The sequence below is a fragment of the Sesamum indicum genome, linkage group LG15 (genome assembly GCF_000512975.1).
Source record: "Sesamum indicum cultivar Zhongzhi No. 13 linkage group LG15, S_indicum_v1.0, whole genome shotgun sequence".
NCBI lineage: Eukaryota > Viridiplantae > Streptophyta > Magnoliopsida > Lamiales > Pedaliaceae > Sesamum > Sesamum indicum.
Window position 1 is genome coordinate 7,653,927 of NC_026159.1, and position 17,483 is coordinate 7,671,409.

Sequence of the window (17,483 nt, forward strand, 5' to 3'; positions counted from 1 at the left end):
ATAGGGGTAATATATGAAATGAGTAAAAAAAAAATTCTGTGAAAAAAGAAATTGCAAATTATCCTCTGTGTTTTTGAAAAATAAAGCAAATTACCCTCTATCAATGGTTTAGATAGTGGTGCAATTTATTTTATTTTCCATAACTTACAGAGGGATTTGTTATTTTTTCTCCACAGAGATTTTTTTGCTCATTTATCATATTACTGGGAGTAAATTGCATTTTTCTTAAATAAAATTTGGATAAATATTTTCCACTTCCATATGTCATAATTGTACCCAAATCAGCAATAATTAAGAATATTAACAGTTAGATGTCATTTATTGCTGCACGTAATGAATTAAGAGGAGATTTGAATTCCTTAATCGATTCCAAATATAAATTTCCAGTCACCGAAAATTTCTGTACGTTAGTAATAATCTCTTATGACATAACCAAAAATCAATAATTTTTCAAATTAATTCCCACTCAAAAGACTTATTTTTTAAGGAAAAATAGATTTCCATAGAGTTTTAAAGAAACAAATACATATTTGTAAGTGGAAGAGAAAATCCTTCCATTTTTGAGTTTGATCAATAAATAATCACTATACTTTCATAAAATTTAATTAAAGCTTCATAATGAGTAAACATATATATATATATACATATATTATGAGTTTTAATTAGATCACTTAATGTTTTATAGCGATCAAATTTTTTTACGACTATTTAAGAGAACCATTAGCTTTCTTCATTTGGCACATTGAGAGGGATATATTATATATGGCTTATGAATTTGACAAACACATTTATACTTCCATAAGTATTTTTTAGAGTATTGACAACGTGATTGTGGACTGATTCCTAGTCTTCTCATGGTCGTACACATGGAATGATGCACTGCTGAGAGTTAATAGGATTTTATCCTAGAATCATGTTCGTCTGTTAAAACCTGTATATAGGGAGGTAATCATGGCTTTAGGTCAGCGACAAGTGTCGTGACTCTCCATCGGTGCAACATTTCTAATTTCAACCTTTATTTTATTTGTTTTATCACTTTTTATATATTGTGATAATATATTATATTGATATTTTGTATGTGAAATTAAATTAAAAATATAATGTAAGCACAAATCACACAATATCTACAACAATTTTCTGATATAGTGAGCAATTCTGGTGCTTCCACGATAGGTTAGCAGGGCACGTACTCGACGGACTAACACTGATTTGTGTTCCATGCCCCTATGGGGTTGCCAGGAGTCTCATCCATGCTCTCAGTACTCGAGAAGCATTATAGAATTTTTCCACAATGGATCCAAATGTTGTATCAGAAAATGATAATATGTGTGCTTAAGGTATTTAGTGTGGGTTTAAGGGTATTCTACCACTCAAAATTCTTCTAGTAAACTCAGAAAGATATGAGCAAACTTACAAAACAAGACCGCATTAGGGCCTGGCCAGAAGGAGTTCCTGTGAAGGCATTCCAACACTCAAGTCAGTCTAGGTTCAAGGTAGATCTCAGTAAGAGAGAAAGCAATAGTTGGGATAACAACAGTTATACTTGATTCGAATGCCTATATTTATGTATATCGATTGAATTGTGCGATTTTACTATGTGCACCCTAAATCTAAAACATGACCAACGGTATGTAGTGCGCATATGCATATAAAATAGTGACAGAAAGTGGTCTGGGAAAATAATGCCTGCCACACTGTCAAAAGTGGTTAACTCCGTCAGTGCGGGACGAATGTACTTTTCATTAAATAAGGTCACATGGATATATTCGTACTTAAACATTATAAATATCCCGACATCAATATATATTTTAAATAAAATAAAAAGTATAATAAGATTTAAGGGTAAATTGCAATCTACTTACCTGTATTATGAAAAATAGGCAAACAGCCCCTTTATGAAAATAAAATAACAATTTATCCCCCTATATTTTTCAAAATATATAACAATTTACCCCCTATGTTATAAAAAATAAAGTAATTTTTCTCCCTACCTAAGGAGGTAAATTGTTTTATTTTTTAAAATATAGAACGATAAATTACTATTTATTTTTTATAAAAAAATAATTTACTTATTTTCAATATGTGCGGAGGATAAATTGTTATTCATCCTAAAATGTTTAGCATTGAAAACCCAAATAGCACCACAACTAGTACTGCCAGTCAACCTACACCATACCAAAAAAGAAAAAATAATTACTCACACGATCCAATAATCATAATATAAAGTACTAAATTTATGACCACCTGAGCTAAGACCGAATCCCATCTGCAACACTGTCATTATGCGTGAATTGACTAAAACATCCCTGGTATGTCATATAATTTCCCGTGTTACGTGCGTGGATTTCTTTTGTCGTGTTGGAGACAGTTGGGGTAGTGACAAAACAAGCAATTGGATCGCACCGTCAACCCTCTTTCTCCTCTCTCGCAATCTTCGGATCAACGTTGTCAACTGCCACGTGTCTCAATCAAGAAAAGGGACCGACCGGCCCTTTACTTCTCTTGCATCTGTCCCCATTCCCTTGTAATAAAACAAAGAAAGGTGGTTCAAACAAAAACTAATCAACCGTTGCCTCATTATTCTATTCATTTTCTGCTCTTGGTCTCTTCTCTCACTCCATTTGAATCCCATTTCCCTTGTCTCTGCAAGCTTATACTTGTTCACTGCACTCGGAACTGATCGGCTATCCATTTTCTCGTCAAGATACAGCCTCGGGTTCCCCCCAAAAGCGTTTGATCTTCGTTTGTATGTATGTCTGTCTTCGTGAAGAGACTTGTTGAGAAGGCTTCTTTGAAGAAGGTAAAGTCATCAGCCCAACTCAATCTTTCTTGTTTGGGCGCTGTTTTCTTCGTTCTTGACGACCCATTTCAGTTTTAGTTGGGTATTTTGACGGCGTGCCTTCTTTTGCAATTTGGAGAGTTTTCTACGTAAGTTCGTAGTGGTTGGAAATTAGTTGCTGAGTGTTTGTTCCAAGCACATGTTTTGGCTTATTTCTCTGCTAGTTCTATTTTCACTGGGCGCATAGCTTTTCTTTTTTGGACGATTCTTCTTTATGAAAGTTCTCTCTTTTCTTCTTCTTTTTTTGAAATTTGGTAGTGAAAGTTGTTTGTTGACTGGTGCAAGATTTCTCTTGTATTCATCTGTTTGATGCTTCAGGTTTTTTAGTGTGACTTGGTTGAAGTTATCCAGTCAATAGTTGACTGCCTAGTTTCTTACTATGTTCACACCTTACTGTATGATAAGGATCTCATATTTATGATCAATTAGTGACATGATTTGTGAGACAAAATCAACTGTTATGACAAATGGAGTAGGAAATTCTCATAAATGGAAAATTAAGGTAGAAATTGATAGCCTCTATCCTGCATTCAAGTAAATTTTTAAGATATTTTGTCTATGGAAAGTGTACCGAATTAGAAATAGTTAAAAAACATGAAGCATGCTGGTATTTGAGTTTCTCTTACAGCAGACATGTACGAATGCGTGAGAAGAACTTATGCTTTAAATCAAAGAGTTGTCTTGGACCTGCATCTTCTTATCCTTTTTTCAATTCAAAATGTAATATGAAAAATAAACAATATGAATGATCTATCTAAAGATCATAGCTATGCACACACGTATAACAACATACACTGATTTATATACATCTATATATGTAACGATGCGTGTGTTTTTCATAATTTTCTTTATCAGTGTAGCTATGAATTTTGGCAACCATGGATTGCTGCTAATCCTTGGATGGATTGATTAATTAGAGTTGTTGTATATACTGAGATCGTCTCTATCAAAATTTAGATACGTGAATAGAGAAACAGAAAATAAGCAATTCGGTTGTTTGGCCATATGGCATACAATTACAAGACAAATGCCCAAAGGGCTAAATTATGGTATTATCTCTTAATTTGGTATTACAATGTTCACCTATTTATACAGGTAAATTACACATGTAAAACATAGAACATGGAGGAATTCACTCTAGAATCAAATAAAAAAATATCACAACAATCAATTAGATATTATGTGATTTTGCAATTATCTTAAAGACTCAACCTTTTATTCTTAACAATTTCCATATGAAGGTTGGAGGTCAAAGCTAGAACGAATAACATTTCTTTTCAGGAGGTGACAAAGAATTGGGGAGAATTTAGATAGAATGTTAAAATTGGGGTTAGAAGTTTCAAAATAGAAATTCTTTCTTGGAAAAAGATATATGAAATATTCTCCCCTTTTTTCTGTTTTCATAAGTTAATTGCTGTTTCATCGTCTGTCTTCGAATATGTTTTTAGTGGATGAGAGGAAGAGAAAAGTAAAGAACAGTAGTACCATCAATTTGTTTATTGGACCAAAAAAGCAATTACATGCATGGGAAACACTAAAAGAGAGAGAGAGAGAGAGTTGTGATGAAAATGAGGGCCATCCAGATGGTTTAAGCTTGAACTTGAGCTAAAGTGCGCTTTAATGAGCCTAGATGTGCCTTCTAATAATTTCCACTGAGATGAAGCTTGGCCTTTTAGCAACATCTACATCATATGGTGTAATTCAGTGAAGTTACTTGAGCTTAAGTAGAGTTTGTTTTGATGAGAACTCGTTTTGAACTTGAATAGCGAATCAAAAGGTTGTTTAAAAAATCATGAAGGTTCATGCAAGGCGAATAAGTTAAGGTTAAATACCAAAAATTCAAGTGGAGGACTAAATTAAAATTTAATTCATAAAAAATTAAGATATATATCTAGCTTTTGTCTTTATGAGGGCTCATTCTCTTTCTAATCTGTTTTTCACTTGTATTTATGCATCGATGGGCTTTTCCCCATTGATTAGGTTGGATATTTTCTATAGGTATTATCTAGATCTTTTCTGGATTTTGATTGATCCTCTTTGAGTCTAAGACCTTCCAAAGAATATAGCAAATGCTGCCGAACCATTAACAATTTAATGCGTCCAACTTTTTGAATTGAATGGTGAACTCCTTACATAAATTATTATACAAACTTTATATGACAAATTGATTCTTTTGTGAAGATTGATTCCCAATTTCTTGTTCTTTGCAATAAATTTATATTCCACATTTCATTATATTATAGTAGTTGAGCATATAGCACTACTATGAACATCATTAATAAGTTCAGGTCTTTGCACGATCATCATTGTCAGGGACTAGCCATCTGATGTAAAAAGGTACATTCACAAAAATGAGCAGCCAAGGCCTTAAAGATTTAAAGATTGTGATATCACTAATATGGCCCTAGACCAGGTTTATGACAAGATATTACATACATCCTTTTCACCGTAGTTTTGAGATGGATAAGTTATAATAGCTGGAGAAAGAGGTGTTAAGGTTAAGACTTTGTCTCAAAAACAATAGAATGTTTTCATTAGTTTTTCAAATAGAACCGAAAAATTACACAATTGTTGATGCTGACTCAGGTAGAGGTTAGTTCACTATCCTTAGTAAAGCAGGGTTGAGATATTTCAATTTGCTTACTCGGTGGATACATACTTGAATAGGACGTCTAAGGTGCATAAAAGTATTTTTGCAAATCGATAATAAGTGAAGACTGAAGAGTATGCACAAGTTCATGAACTGGCTTTTGTGTTGAATAGATTAAGGTTCTCATAATACTGTTCTTATGCTTATCGACAAAATTATATACATACTAGGTTTAACAATGAACAGAGAAAGAAGATGACAAAAGAAGTTGGGTGGTATAAAAAATGTTTTATCAAGCATGATCCATGCGTTGTCTAGGTAAGCATGAAACATCCTACATTAAGAGTAGTAGTTATGGACCTGAAACACTTTTAGACAGATAACCTCTTGCATGTGCATTTCTTGGCAAAGTGCATAATGTGATACAATCTGGTATTAACACCATAGCTGCAGCAACTACTAGGGTTGGGATTGTTGGTTTGTGTGGTAGCAGGACCATAGTCAATTTGGTGCATGGGCTGCTGCACTATTTAAAAATTTGAGTTGCAGAATTGCTAATAATTATAATTTTAGCAGAATAGTAGGGCTGGGTCCTGCATTTGCCAAGCTCAATTCTAATACCATGTTAAAACAAACAACTTTAGGCTAATAATATGAGTGTGAGGTTCAAAATTAGTGCTTGTCTGGGAATGATTTAATAGCGTTGGATGGAGCCTAAAGACACAACAAAAAATGTGAAGCGCTTCAAAGTTTTTCTGTATCTACTGGGGTGCTTTTACGAAATGTAACTTTTAATATGTAGTCTGGTCCCTAGCAAAATATTGTGGACAATAAATGAATTAACCGTCTTGGAAGTTTTTGAACTAGTATGGATATTAAGTTGTGTTTAACTATTAACACTTTTACATTGTTTTTGCAGCCTGCAGGGTTTTCAGACAGTTTGAGACCTGATGATGTAAACCCTCATTTAGTTTTCCATTATGGGATTCCATCTGGTTCTAAGCTGCTGGCATATGACTCAATTCAACAAATTCTTGCTATTTCAACTATGTAAGTTTCACATCCAGATTTTGGTTAAGTATCTAAGTTTGTTTGAACAGATTGGCAGAAAGGGACATGTTGTTTGTTGAGAGAAGCTCTTTTCATGAAAGTGTAATAATGGTCTGTTATTAAGATTATTACAGTCACACACTATATGTTAAGTTCTGATTTGTGATAAATGTGGTCATTTTGACTGCTGATTCTGTGTTGACGGATTTGTCACCCTAACAGCCCCCTGAATCAATTTATAAAGCGATTATGCTTTTAGTTTCCAACATGCCGTTTGTAACCCAGTAAGGTCTGATGAGATGGAACTCTTATTCTCAGGGATGGACAAATCAAATTGTTTGGTAAAGATGGCTCACAAGCTCTACTGGAATCTGTAGAGACAGTAGCAAGCAAATTTTTGCTGGTAAGCGTCCCTTCTGCATCATTTACTGTGTGCTCTGGATGAAATTCATGAGATGGTCTGAAGCAACCTATCTTTTTATTTCCATTTACAACTGTGAACTGATACCAAATGGTAGTTTTTGTTGACAGTTCATTGAGAACCAGGGTGTCCTTCTAAACGTAAATGTCAACAACCATATTGAGGCAAGTTACTTGACCATTTTGGATATATGTGTTCTCTAACATTCGTTTTCTCTGACTTGAGAAATTTCTCTCTAGTCTTGACCAATATAGCAACATTGGTCATTTTGCTGTACTTCCACTGTTAAGAAGTTTTGGCATCTAATTTCTAATAGAATTATTTGTAGATCTGGGATATAGACAGGAAGTGTTTGTCTGCCGTTCATCACTTTGAGAAGGATATCACTTCATTTGCAGCCATGCGCAATGGATCGTACCTGTACTGGATGCAACTCTTTTGACGGAAATTTGTTATATATATATATGAAGCTCTATATATTTATATAGGTTGTATATGGATTTGCAGGTATGTTGGGGATTCTGCTGGTGATATATTGATCCTGAGACTACATCAAGATCAACGTCATATTGAACTCATGAATTACAGCATTCCTCTTTCAGCATCTTATGGTAGGACTGAATCCCATTGCACAAGGCTTTTGGAAAATATGGTCTTGCTACAATGAGCTATTCAAACTTACGAACTTCTCACACACTTTTGAATGATAGACTAGTTGTAATGATATATATGATGGACATATCTGAGTTTTGTTTTATATGGTTCCACATGATTTGGGGTACAAAAACTTTTACAGTAACCATTCTTCTTGTAGTTATTTAATATTTGTAATTATTTTGCATGCAGGCAAGACAGATGAAGTTGGAAGTGATACTGCAGTACAATATATCCTACCTCAACCAACAGCTGAAACTAAAAGGTATTCATTTCAATATATCTCTTTCCCCCAGTATTTTTATTTTGTTACATATAGAGAACTTCTGGAAATAGATATTGGTCAACCAGGGTTAGAAATGATCAAAAAGATGGATCTCTTTGCTCATTACTTTGATATCGTAGAAGGAAACCATCCTTTAGTTCCATTGCACTAGGTGCATGCGTCAACTGTACACACACATATGCTATGTTTCCTCTCGTTCTAGCACAGTTGGACACTTGTGTAATTGTTTCACTTGGATAACTGACTGAAATAGTTTGGATACTAGAAATGAATTTTTCCCAATGGCTTCATCTTTCTTGGAGCTTGAACTTTTTTACCTTCCAGTAATTCGTGGACAATGATTTTTTATTTTTCTTCAGGGTCCTTATTATCTATTCTAATGGTGTTATTACATTGTGGGCAATCCGAGAAAGCAAAACCATTTTTGCAAGTACTGGTGGTACGACTTTACAATCTATGCATCAAGAAGCAAAGAAAGTAACAGCAGCATGTTGGGCTTGCCCTGCTGGAACTAAAGTAGTTGTTGGGTACAGCAGTGGAGATATAATTCTCTGGAGTGTTCCATGTCCCCCAGATCCAAAGACTGAACAAGCTTCGCAAAATGAATTGTCTGCTAGTCAAATTACTCCAATTTCTAAGCTGAATCTTGGATATAAAGCAGAAAAAATTCCAATAGCAAAGTTAAAATGGGCTTATGCAGATGGAAAATCAAGTAGACTATATGTTTTAGGCTGCTCCAACCATCATTCTGCCAACTCGCTGCAGGTACTAAATCGCCACCGGACTCCTATTGAATTCTTGATTATACACTGGCTCTCTGTTTTGAGAAAGTCAAAGATTATACCACCAGGTTTGAACAACAGCCTTCTGAGCTTACTTTAGGACTCTAGCAGGAACAATTGCACTTGTTATTTACGGCTGTTTATGAATGTGATGGCAAACAGCTGACTTAAATATCTCCTGTAATTCAATTACAATCAGAATCAATGAACAAAATATAGACTTGGGCTTTTGCTGCACGAGGATTGAGTTTGGCTTCTACAGATTTGCTCATTTAAATTAATAAAATTGGCAGGTCGTTCTGCTGAATGAATATACTGAAACTCGCACTATTAAGTTAGGGCTCCAACCCCCTGAGTCCTTGGTTGACTTGGAAATCACAACAAGCTGTGTCGAACAAAACAAGCATAGACACGATTCTCTTCTTTTGCTTGGGAGGTCAAGTCATCTGTATGTCTATGATGATTCTTTAATTGAAAGATACCTGGTACAGTGCCAAACCAAGTCACCACCTTCACTTCCAAAGGAGGTAATAGTAAAGCTGCCATATGGTGATTCAAGCATCAGCATAAGCAAGTTTATAACAAGTACTCCATCTATGCCATGTTCTGCAGATGAGGTAAGCATTAGTTCCCCGAGAAATATGATAATGTTGACTACTGCCACCATGGTTAACGTGGGCGTTTTTCTGTTCTTGTGATGTAGGACTTCAATATGCTGGCAAAAAACAGTTTGCCACTTTTTCCATTTGAAAGAAGTCTGAAAGATGGAAGCAACTCAAACTCAACCACTTTTAGTCCATTTTCAAAGGCTAGGAATATATTTATAACAGGACATAGTTCTGGGGCAATTAACTTCTGGGATGCATCTTGCCCACTTTTGCTTCCAGTAGCATCTATAACTCAACAGGTAATCTTGAGAGTGGAATTACTTTATTTTTGTCTAAACGTCCACCAAAACAACGATGTGGATGTTCAAAATTTTATTTCTTGTTTTCCTGATATCCACTCATACTCAATGCATCTATTTTACTTGCAACACTAGCACTTTTAATGTTCAGAAAACATGCAGAATATAAACATTGTTGCCACTCGAAACTTGGAGACACGTACTGAACATCACTTTTAGTTTGTTCTTTTTTCATTTTACTTGAAACGAGTCTATTTCACAATGCAAGGGCCTGTACATTTTTCTGGAGACATGGAAGGGCTTGTGATGGATCACTGTGCTTGTGCATCATCAAATCATGGTTGCTTTTGCTTATTTGTCGTAGTTAGAAAGTTACCTTAGCAAAATCTTATTCTATTTGATATGATTTTGCAGAGTGATAATGATTTTTCTGTCAGTGGCATACCAGTGACAGCATTGTACTTTAGCTGCGACTCACACATTCTCGTGTCTGGAGATAAAAGTGGAACGGTATAACAATTATCCTGATAAATTTATGGAGACATAACTTGAACATGCTTTCAGATTCCAGAGCTGCAAAGAAATTCACGTGAAATGTTTTATGCAGGTCCGTATATACACATTAAAATCTGAGACATTTGTCCCACAGAGCACGTTTGCGTCCTTCCAAGGTACTATTGACGTACTGTTTCTATAATTTCTGATCTCAGATATTCTTACTACTGTCTAAGCAAAATGACTTTTGACACTGCAATTGAATCTATGAGGCTATTACGTTGAACTTCAGAAGTGATATCTGAACCTGATCAATCTGTGCCCAAATTTATTTTCAACAGACTGTGGAAAAGGTCTATGTCTATATGTCATCAATTGAATTAAGTGAAAAGGAAATAGTTGTAACATGTGAAGATGGAAAGATTTGAAATTGTGAACAAGTATAATCCTTTATTGTTCGACATGAAATCAAGAGAAGTTGACTGTTTAGCCAGAAACTTAAGAAAATATGATGTCCACACAATTTATTTCACAATGTTGGGAAGTTTTAGGGGTGGGGGTTTTACATTTTTACATCTTTGGAAATGCAGATCATAAGAAAGATATCGTGGCTGTGCCCGCGATGGTGTTGTTTGTCTTGTCTGTGATTGTGAACACATACCTGACACATTGGCCCCCTGGGACAGTTCTTGATAGAATAGTAATAGTATCACAGTAATAAATTCTTTTTGGAGACATGAGATCTATAGAGAAGTTGCATCATAGTTGCGCAATCTGTATGTAAGAACTTTTTGATTTTAAACCTCTGTTGTTACTATAATCGTCCTGGCAGTTGACAACTCTAGTGAACTCCAGTCATACTCTACAGAAAAATCTTAATCATTCTCTAGTTTTTATTCATCTTGCTTTAATGATGGATTTCTCATATGTTGGTATAATGTCCTGGGACTCTGATAAAAGAATAACTTAGTCCAAATGTTCATATGGGTTCGTAATATTTAAAAGCTAAATTAGAATGTAAAGTGTCCTCTACTTTTTGTGCTGGTTACCAGGAAGTTCAAAGAAGGGAAGCAATCACATCATCCGTAGAATCAAAGTGGTGAAGGTTAATGGTGCAGTACTCTCCATAAGTACAACTGAAACTCTAAAACAGCTTGCTGTTGGGTCAGACCAAGGATATGTAAGCTTTTCTTTTGTTTTTGGTTACACACGTCAGTATTTTTTGTTCTATTAGTCCAGATTTTATTATATTTGAGTCACACCATCCAGTTATTGGCGTCATCATCTGATTTTCTTTGTTAAATAATCACGAAAACTAATGTCGAACAATTAAGTTCCAAAATCGATGTAGCGAAGCATGTGAAACAGATAAAAATGATCAATGTTTTGTTTTTGAGAAAAAAAAACTCAAGAAAACAAAGTTGGTACACTAAACCAGTGTTTGTTTCGATTTGATTTTTCAACTTTATAATTTTCATGCGTGTTTTTGTTTTTGCATTGGCGCTTGCATGAAATAAAAAGGTTTTCGGATACCGTGGAGAAATATTCACTTTATTTGATGCAAATGATATTTTAGTAGCAATCAGTAGAGGCTTCCTTGATTTCTGTCTGTTTGGTCCAATTTTATTGGCTTCAGAATTGTTATTTACTTAACTGTGGAAACTATTATTTTGATTACTTATTTTCTTTATTTTAAGACTAATGGGTATCATCTCAAGCATCATTGACGTGGATCTTTGCTTTTGGTCTAAAAAGGTTATAACCATGAAATAAATCAAGAAGGATTTCTGTTGAAAATGGACAGAGGAACAGGTTTTTGTATTTTGTATAGTAGAGAAGGCAAGAACACAATAAAATTGCTACTAACAGAGTCTAAAACATTCATTTGTTATTCTTTGAAGTCAGTCATATACATTTCAGTATTCATTGAGGATATAAGGTTCGAGATTTGGCAGAACAGAAGGCAAATGAAAAAGATTTGACTACATTTGACAGTTTTATTTGTTAAGACTCTTCAGAGATGAAAGTAGAATATTTCAAATTATTGCATGAAATTCAAATGAAACAACAGTAATTAGTTTCATGGGTTTGTCAATTCAATCTGTTTCTCCATAAAACAGTTTTAAGAAACATTTTCATGCATAAATCTTGAGTTGACATTGAGATCAAGTATGTCACAGATTTAATCACTTGTATTTGACTATGGAAGTTGATATGATAATAACATCGAATTTGAGAAGCCATTGTTGCTTGTCCTTATGAGATATATAGCATCTATCCACATTCATAGGAACCTTAGCATAGTAAACACACAAAATCAAGAAACATTCTGTGCTATGCAAAGTCTATTTATTCATAATGTGCGTGTTGCACACAGGTGTCATTAATTGATCCTGAGGGACCTAGTGTCTTGTACCAAACACACATTGCCAGCGAACTTTGCACAGGGATCATTTCAATGCATTTTGAAACTTGCAGCTTCCACGGCTTTGAGAAGAATGTTATGATTGTAGCAACAAAAGATTCGTCTGTTTTGGCGCTTGAGCGGGATACGGGAAATACACTAAGCTCTGGTATTGTTCGCCCAAGTAAACCATCAAGAGCTTTATTCACGCAGATTTTGGGTGAGTATGATTTTTCTTGAGGCTTTCTTTTTGTTATAATTTGGAGGTTATAACTCAAGGGCCTCTGTAACACTTAAAGAATTTCACTTTCTTATTCACTTCTATGAGTCTTCCAAACATCTTAAATGGGTGAACATGGAACATCAGGTAGAGGATCCACCGTGCCAGATGGTGTGGACATCAACAACATTAATTCTGACAACTCATTGCCAAAGCAATCATTTCTATTGCAATGCTCTGAAAAAGCCGTTTATACATATTCCTTATTGCATTTAGTCCAGGTATAAATGCAGCTTCTTGCAGGTTACTGTAACATGTATGGAAAAGCCTGCTGATTTTATCTTTTCTGTTTTTATGATCTCTTATATTTAGGGTGTTAAGAAAGTGATGTACAAAAAGAAGTTCAATTCATCTTGTTATTGGGCATCAACTTTTGGCTCCCGTGATGTTGGGGTTATACTTCTTTTTGCCAGTGGTAAAGTTGAGATAAGGTGATACTTCTCTGCTCATCATGCCTGATTGATTATCTACGGTGGTCGCATCCATCATTTGTACCTTTGATCAGTTGATTTTCTGCCCTTAATATTCGGACATGCTTTGAACGCTTACATTTGCAGGTCTTTCTACATGTGAAGACTTACTGTGAAAATTTTGGGTCAATCAATTTATTTTGGTTGTGCACTGTTCGTACTACTTTGCTAACTATTCTGTTAACACTCCTCATGCTTGAGTAGGCACTTTCTCGCACCATGCATAGTCTCCATTTATTTTAGTTCATGAATCATCCTCTTTTAAGAGGTAAAACGCCAGAGATTCGAATAAACTAGAAGAGAAAAGAGACCATTTGTAAACATTTAAAAAAAAAGAAAACAACAAAATGGAAGGAGCCATGAGCCATCTTAGGCTAAATTAGTTTAGATGAGTATTATGTACAGGTCTCGTTTACCAACCATGAAACAGAGTTGTCTGCTATCTGGAGCCTTAGCTGTATATAAGTAAATCCAGATTAAGTTCACTGTTAGTCCACCTGATGCTTATTTTTCTTTTTAAATTTAAAAACTTCAGGTCCGTGCCAGAATTATCCCTTGTGAAGGAAAGTTCAATAAGAGCGGTCACATTTTCCAATTTGAGACCGTTCTCTGTATCTGATGTTGTAGTGTCGTCGTCTGATGATGGTGAACTCATTATTGTAAGTCAGCATTACTCTATATTTCCAGATTGTTATCTTAGGAAGTCTTTAACAAACAAGCTCTATGCTCTCTATAATCAGGTTAATGGCGACCAGGAATTACTTTTTGTCTCAACTTTGCTTCGTAAGGAGGCTTACAGGTAATAAAAGTTGTTAACCTACTTCAAATTTTCTTACTATCTACTCTCAAATTCTAATATAAAGAATTCAACCAATGGGTTTCGTCACCGATAATCACTTGTTCTATCTTCCTAATAAGAGTTAGGAGTGTGGTGTTGTAAAGAAAATTACTGGAGTTTATTCTTATTTTTTTCAAATTGTTTCACATGCTGTTATGGCCTTACTCTATCCAAGATGTCTGGACTCTGTTTCGCAAGTTCTTAACAAAGACTTGGTCACTGCTCAAGGGCTCATCTCTTCATTTTCATCTAAAGAAAAGAAAAAGGTTGGTTGCTAGACTCATCTGAACCATGTAGATTGTGTAGATATTTCCTGACGATACTGTTTATTTTTACCTTTCTTTTTGTGAATAATATAACAGGGTATGTTCAGCTCCGTGATAAAAGACAGTAAGAGTGCAAAACCAAAGAATGGGCAAGAGGTAGAAACTGAAGATTCTGCACGAAGTATGGAAGAACTGTCGATGATATTTTCAGCTGTTAACTTCCCAACTGATACTGAAACCGAGGAAAAGATCATCATGAATGAGGAGGACGGGAACTTGGATATAGGTATTGATTTCCTGCAAAGTCAAAGTTTTCTTTTTATTTAATTAACTCTCTGAGCTTCTTTCCTTTGTTCTCTTATTCCATGTTGCACATTTTTTAAATGATTCAATAACTACGCACCTTATTCCATTTATGAATTTTTCGTTGTTGCTGGTTCTGGTCGTAAAGATGACATTGACATTGAAGATCCAAAAGACAAACCAAGAGGATATCCAGTGATAGCAGGACTGAATAGACAGAACATTACGAATACGTTTCAAGCAATTAAAGGTAAGTTGGGATTGTATGTACTGCTCTTTACAAAATATTGCTTGGATCCTCACGTGCACTATCACCTCTTTGTTATAGGCAGTTAGAATTTATCACAACTTCATGAAAGCGGGACGATTTTCTTTTAGATTCTTGAAATCTTACGCTGAACACGAACACATTCCCATTTCCAAGGGTCTCATGGATTTGCAATGATATGTATCATTGGAGAATGTTGGTTACCAAGACAGAGCTGTATTATTATGGTTATCCCAAGGGTTAATACCCCTATATTTGAAAATTTAGAAGGCAAGCATGTAACCATTGTAAACTTGGACTTGGAACTGGTGGCATGTTAAATATCGTAACCGTAGTCATTAACTACACCAACTTACTCGGGAGTTACCTGCATTTCTTTATTTTTAACTCAAGGTAACTAATCTTTCTAATCTGCCACTTGGGTTTTGAACGGGGAAAACTTGGAGGGAAGGCTTTCGTAAATTTTAAAAGGGAAGGATTATAATTAGTAATTATACTAATTCCAGGAGAGGTTAGTGTAATTTTTCTTAATTATATATTTGTAGACTTGCGTTAATATCATTTGGACTACTTTTATCTCACTCCAGAAATAATTAATCATACGGCAAGAGCTCTTAGTATGATGGCATTATTGACTTGGATTGTTTAAAGTCAAATTTCTTTATTTTTCTTTTACAGGCAAGTTGAAACATGTGAAGGTAAAAAATGATAAAGTGCCAATAAATGATGAGCAACAACAGGACGAGAAGACTGGTGCTGTTGATCAAATAAAGAAAAAATATGGCTACGCTTCTTCTGGTGTAAGTGCACGTAACCATGCATGATAACTGCTTATCTTCTGAACTGATGGTTAATAACCATGACCACCATGAGAAAGAAATCTTCTTGGAAGCAAAACCAAGACGATTTTGAGAATAAACATATGCCTTACAAGATTATTTTCATGATCAAAAGTTGATCCCAAAAGCTTTTCGGATTTATGTCATAAGGAGGAAAAGTTAGAAGAAGCGAGATGAGTTATACTTTTCTCAATTCAGATGACGGTTTGGTAGAATGGCTTTCGTTGCACCTTTTATGTTCCTACTGGTGAATCTTCACATGTTACGCAGAATCTTATTGAGCTCAAATTCAAAGTGAGATCGAATGTGTACAAAAACACATTGTAAACCATTCACATTTTACTGATCAAAATGCTATTTTAAATGCAAAAAAGGGCAAAAGCGCTTGTCTCAGTATCTGATACAAATGCAGGAGTCAAGTGCTGCAAATACGGCAAAGAACAAGCTGAGCGAAAATTTGAGGAAGTTGCAGGTATTATATCCTTTTATGCTCTCCGTTGCAATTGAACATCAGTGAGTTTGTGTACCAAGTCATTGGTTTTGCAAAACATTTGATTTTATCTCATTGTAGTCGCTTCCCTCTATATATGTTTGTATAAGCAAGCTGAAACGGAACTGGAAGTATTCAACATACACTACAGCATTCGTCGGAAAAAAGGGATTGAGAAAAAAAAAAGAAGGAAACAGAGACGTGAAAAGAAGAGGCTATAATTTAGGGGGACATGTGGTTCATCATTCTCTTCCCTTGTATGTCTAGACATAGAAGAGAAAATTTCTTTTCCTTCCCTTCTATTTCCCTCCATAAGCATCATATTATTCCGTCTAGAACCTAGCTTCAATTTTCTTTACGTTGTATTTGAATTGATGGATTTTTTAAGTGGTTCATCATGTCTTTCGGTAATAGAAGATGAAACGAATCAACTAAAACAAGTTTGCTTCGGTTGGGCAGGGCATCAGCCTGAAAACTACCGAAATGCAGGACACAGCACGCTCATTCTCTTCTATGGCCAAAGAGGTTCTGCGATTTGCTGAAAATGAGAAAAAGGGGTCCTGATCTTATTGTCGTTTGGTTGCCCACACTAACTATTTCTCCGTCCCAAATTCTGTTGCGTTTGACATATTCTACTCAAGCGTATCTGTATTCTTTATAGTTCATTTACGAACAAACAACATAATTAAAAATGTTGCAGCATGCGTCGCTGCAAGTATTTATATGTATATGCATGTATATATATATATATATATATATATATACTCGTGATGTTTCTAAAGGATTTGGTATGTAATGTTATTCTGTTTATGCTTGTCTACCTGCAAATATTCCTCTTTTGAGCAATTCTGTAAGATAGCTAATGTTCAGCTTCAAGAGTTTCCAGGTTGAAACACAGTTAATTTCTTCATAAAGCCACTGAGTTGAGGTACTGATTCAGGTATTAATTTTACCCACAAACTACGAGATATTTACAAACTACGAGATATTTCATAAAATAAAAAATACTATTTTGAAATTTAATAAGTAATTTATAAATGAAAAGATCGTATTCATTAAACTTAATGAATTGCTTTTAAAAATTATTGTAAAAGTTTTCTGATTAATGAAAATTCAGAGGCAAAATAATAATATAACTAAATAAGTTGTTATGTAAACACATGTTTTCATTCATTTGCTTGTTCCATTTTGTGGTGGGAGAAACCTTTTTGTTTGGTTTATTGTGTATTTTGCATTTTCTCGATAAAATTCTTTATTATGTTCCTATGTTTTTATTGGATTTCAGTGTTTTTTTTATTTAT

General features: G+C 34.7%; 1 protein-coding gene across 1 annotated transcript; it reads left to right on the forward strand.

The window, feature by feature from the left end:
- LOC105178189 lies at positions 2,503 to 17,002 on the forward strand. The gene is made up of 24 exons (XM_011101598.2): positions 2,503 to 2,800; positions 6,349 to 6,479; positions 6,798 to 6,882; positions 7,011 to 7,064; positions 7,229 to 7,320; positions 7,408 to 7,511; positions 7,747 to 7,819; positions 8,200 to 8,605; positions 8,916 to 9,239; positions 9,326 to 9,529; positions 9,944 to 10,039; positions 10,137 to 10,200; positions 11,077 to 11,204; positions 12,402 to 12,648; positions 12,796 to 12,929; positions 13,021 to 13,139; positions 13,714 to 13,837; positions 13,919 to 13,977; positions 14,192 to 14,282; positions 14,379 to 14,568; positions 14,734 to 14,835; positions 15,532 to 15,653; positions 16,105 to 16,164; positions 16,642 to 17,002. The coding sequence occupies exons 1-24, from the start codon at positions 2,753 to 2,755 to the stop codon at positions 16,744 to 16,746; spliced, it is 3,162 nt and encodes a 1,053-aa protein (XP_011099900.1). The 5' UTR covers positions 2,503 to 2,752; the 3' UTR covers positions 16,747 to 17,002.

Excerpts from the sequence above, each read along its gene's own strand:
- LOC105178189 (XM_011101598.2), top strand. The coding sequence starts at position 2,753 with ATGTCTGTCTTCGTGAAGAGACTTGTTGAGAAGGCTTCTTTGAAGAAG. Across the intron at positions 7,065-7,228 it reads ATGTCAACAACCATATTGAG|ATCTGGGATATAGACAGGAA; the intron begins GCAAGTTACTTG and ends AATTATTTGTAG. Across the intron at positions 11,205-12,401 it reads TTGGGTCAGACCAAGGATAT|GTGTCATTAATTGATCCTGA; the intron begins GTAAGCTTTTCT and ends TGTTGCACACAG.